General features: G+C 45.3%; 1 protein-coding gene across 1 annotated transcript in view; it reads right to left on the bottom strand.

Annotated features, from left to right (window-relative positions):
- Window positions 1-1,488: 1,488 nt before the first annotated feature.
- Window positions 1,489-2,135, bottom strand: part of LOC106319953 — a 5,364-nt gene continuing 4,717 nt past the window's right edge. The window contains exon 5 of the mRNA XM_013758336.1: window positions 1,489-2,098. Coding sequence (XP_013613790.1) covers window positions 1,489-2,098 — 610 coding nt within the window. The remainder of the gene's footprint in view (window positions 2,099-2,135) is intronic.

Raw genomic sequence — 2,135 nt, 5'->3', positions numbered from 1 at the left:
TTTTACGTTCGTGGGTGCAAGCAAGCCGGTCATTACCTCAATCTTCGTCCGATCGACTTCTATGCCAGCAGCGGACACTTTATGTCCTAGGACGATCCCATCGTTAACCATAAAGTGGAATTTTTCCCAATTCAGAACGAGGTTCTTTTCTTCATATCTTGCCAAGACTTTACATAGGTTATCGAGACAGTGTTTGAAACTGGATCCATACACAGAGAAATCGTCCATAAAAACTTCCACCAAGTCCTGTTCTAATCCTTTACCTATAGAATTCTTATGAAGCAAGCCTTAATGGTTGTAGCCACCAAGTCCTGTTAGAATCATTTCCTAATAAATCTCTAATAATATATATATATATATTTTTTATATATCTATATTTCGAAAATAGAGAGAGGGAGGGTGCTAAATCTATATACACAAAGCTTTACCTTCCAGACTTGTTTGGTGAATCCGATCCGATCCTATGTATACCAAGCCCCATGACAAGCAGTTGTGTCAAGTTTAGTGTTGGAGGTCAGCTTTAGTTCCTTCAAAGAAGCTCAGCAAATGTAGCATAGTTGACAGGTTGGTCCACTTTAGTATCTTTAGTACTATATGCAATCAGTAAGTCTAGAATGGTGCTAAAGAGTCGTTAGATAAAAAGTGGAAATCTAATAAGTTCATAATCCCCTTCTTGATTCAATAAAAACTTTATGTTTTGAAAATATGATTTAAAAATTCATGAAACTAATGTCAGTGAGAACCTCCCCAGACTGAAATTTCACTATCCCCAGTGATATTCAGTCTAAGATTGGCTGGTTAGAGAATGAATAATAAGTACTAAGTTAGATGTTAGACAAAAGAAGAGAATGTTCGTACCCCTCTGTCTCGAGTGTCGATCAATATACACAACTCTCCTTCGATCGACATAAGCGCATCAAAGTCGATCGACGTAAGTACCTCTTCGTCGATCGATAGCGCAGAAACAGAAAATTTATGTGCTAGCTGCGGCGTATGAAGGTGTCTAACTCATCACATAATCAGTATCAATCAGCTATGTTAGCTCTGTTAGACAATCCAAACACATGCAAGGTTAGCAAAATAGATCAATTCCAGTCATAACATAGAATAATAAGTTCAAAAGAAAATCCTAATAGTACGAAAGTAAAAGAAAACATAAGTAGATAAGGATAGAAGTATGAGGACTAGTCCTCATCAGTGGTGTCGTCGCTGGAGGTGCCGTTGCGCTGGCGTGATGGTCCCGCTGCTAATGGTGAGCTGGCTCGCACACTCCTCCTGCTCGAACAGCGACATCTCGATACTCTGGCCCAGATGGCAGTGAGAGCATCAACTACAACGCGCTGGAAATCTCCCTCAGGGCGTGTAGATATGTCTGGCATAGGTGGGAATGGCGGGCGTGAAGCCTCGGGCTGATGTGGCTGAGGTCCTACAGGTCGCTGGACCATATAGCGTCGCGGCATGGTCGATGGGGCTCAGAGGAGGCGTGGGTTAGGGCGGAACTGAATGCTTGTGAGGCCATGGTCGAAGTGGCAGCCTCACCAAGTGCGTGCCGTTCTCATCCCTGAAGCACCAGTCGCGGTCTTCCTTGAGCCACTGAGTGCTTATGAGATGCGCTGCATCCATGTAGACGATCCGATCATCCTTCTCGGCATCGTCTAACGGGACTCCGCAATGTATGAAAATCGGGGTAAGTAGGCGTCCGACCATCTCCTTCTTCCTTCCCTTTGACTGGAACGGCTTCATCTTGAGCTTGACCAGATGCTCAGCAAATACGGCTCCAATGTTGGGCCACATGTCGTCTGCGGGCTCCTCGATGTCCTCCCTGTGAACCAAACTCCTCACCGCGTAATAGACAAATGTGAGCACCTGCACCCGAACCTTACTAGGTTCCATCTTGCACAACAGACTGTTGGCAAGGACCTTCATGAAGTAGCGCAGAGTTAGATGACTGATGTCCGTCTGAAGAGTCTTGGCGGAGTCGAAGAAGCCGGTGGCTATGTACCCCCAAAATGTCGAGATCCCTACGAAGTCGGGTACGATGGCGCGCTGACGCTCGTACTTGAACCCATAGATAGTGCAGAGAGTCGAGAGAGGGACTCTTTAGCGGATGCCGCGAATGAAGAAGGTCAAGACAC

This window comes from Brassica oleracea, unplaced genomic scaffold (assembly GCF_000695525.1).
Source record: "Brassica oleracea var. oleracea cultivar TO1000 unplaced genomic scaffold, BOL UnpScaffold00709, whole genome shotgun sequence".
NCBI classification, from domain to species: domain Eukaryota; kingdom Viridiplantae; phylum Streptophyta; class Magnoliopsida; order Brassicales; family Brassicaceae; genus Brassica; species Brassica oleracea.
Note: the sequence above shows the minus strand (reverse complement) of the source record. Positions and strands in the feature narration are given on the sequence as shown.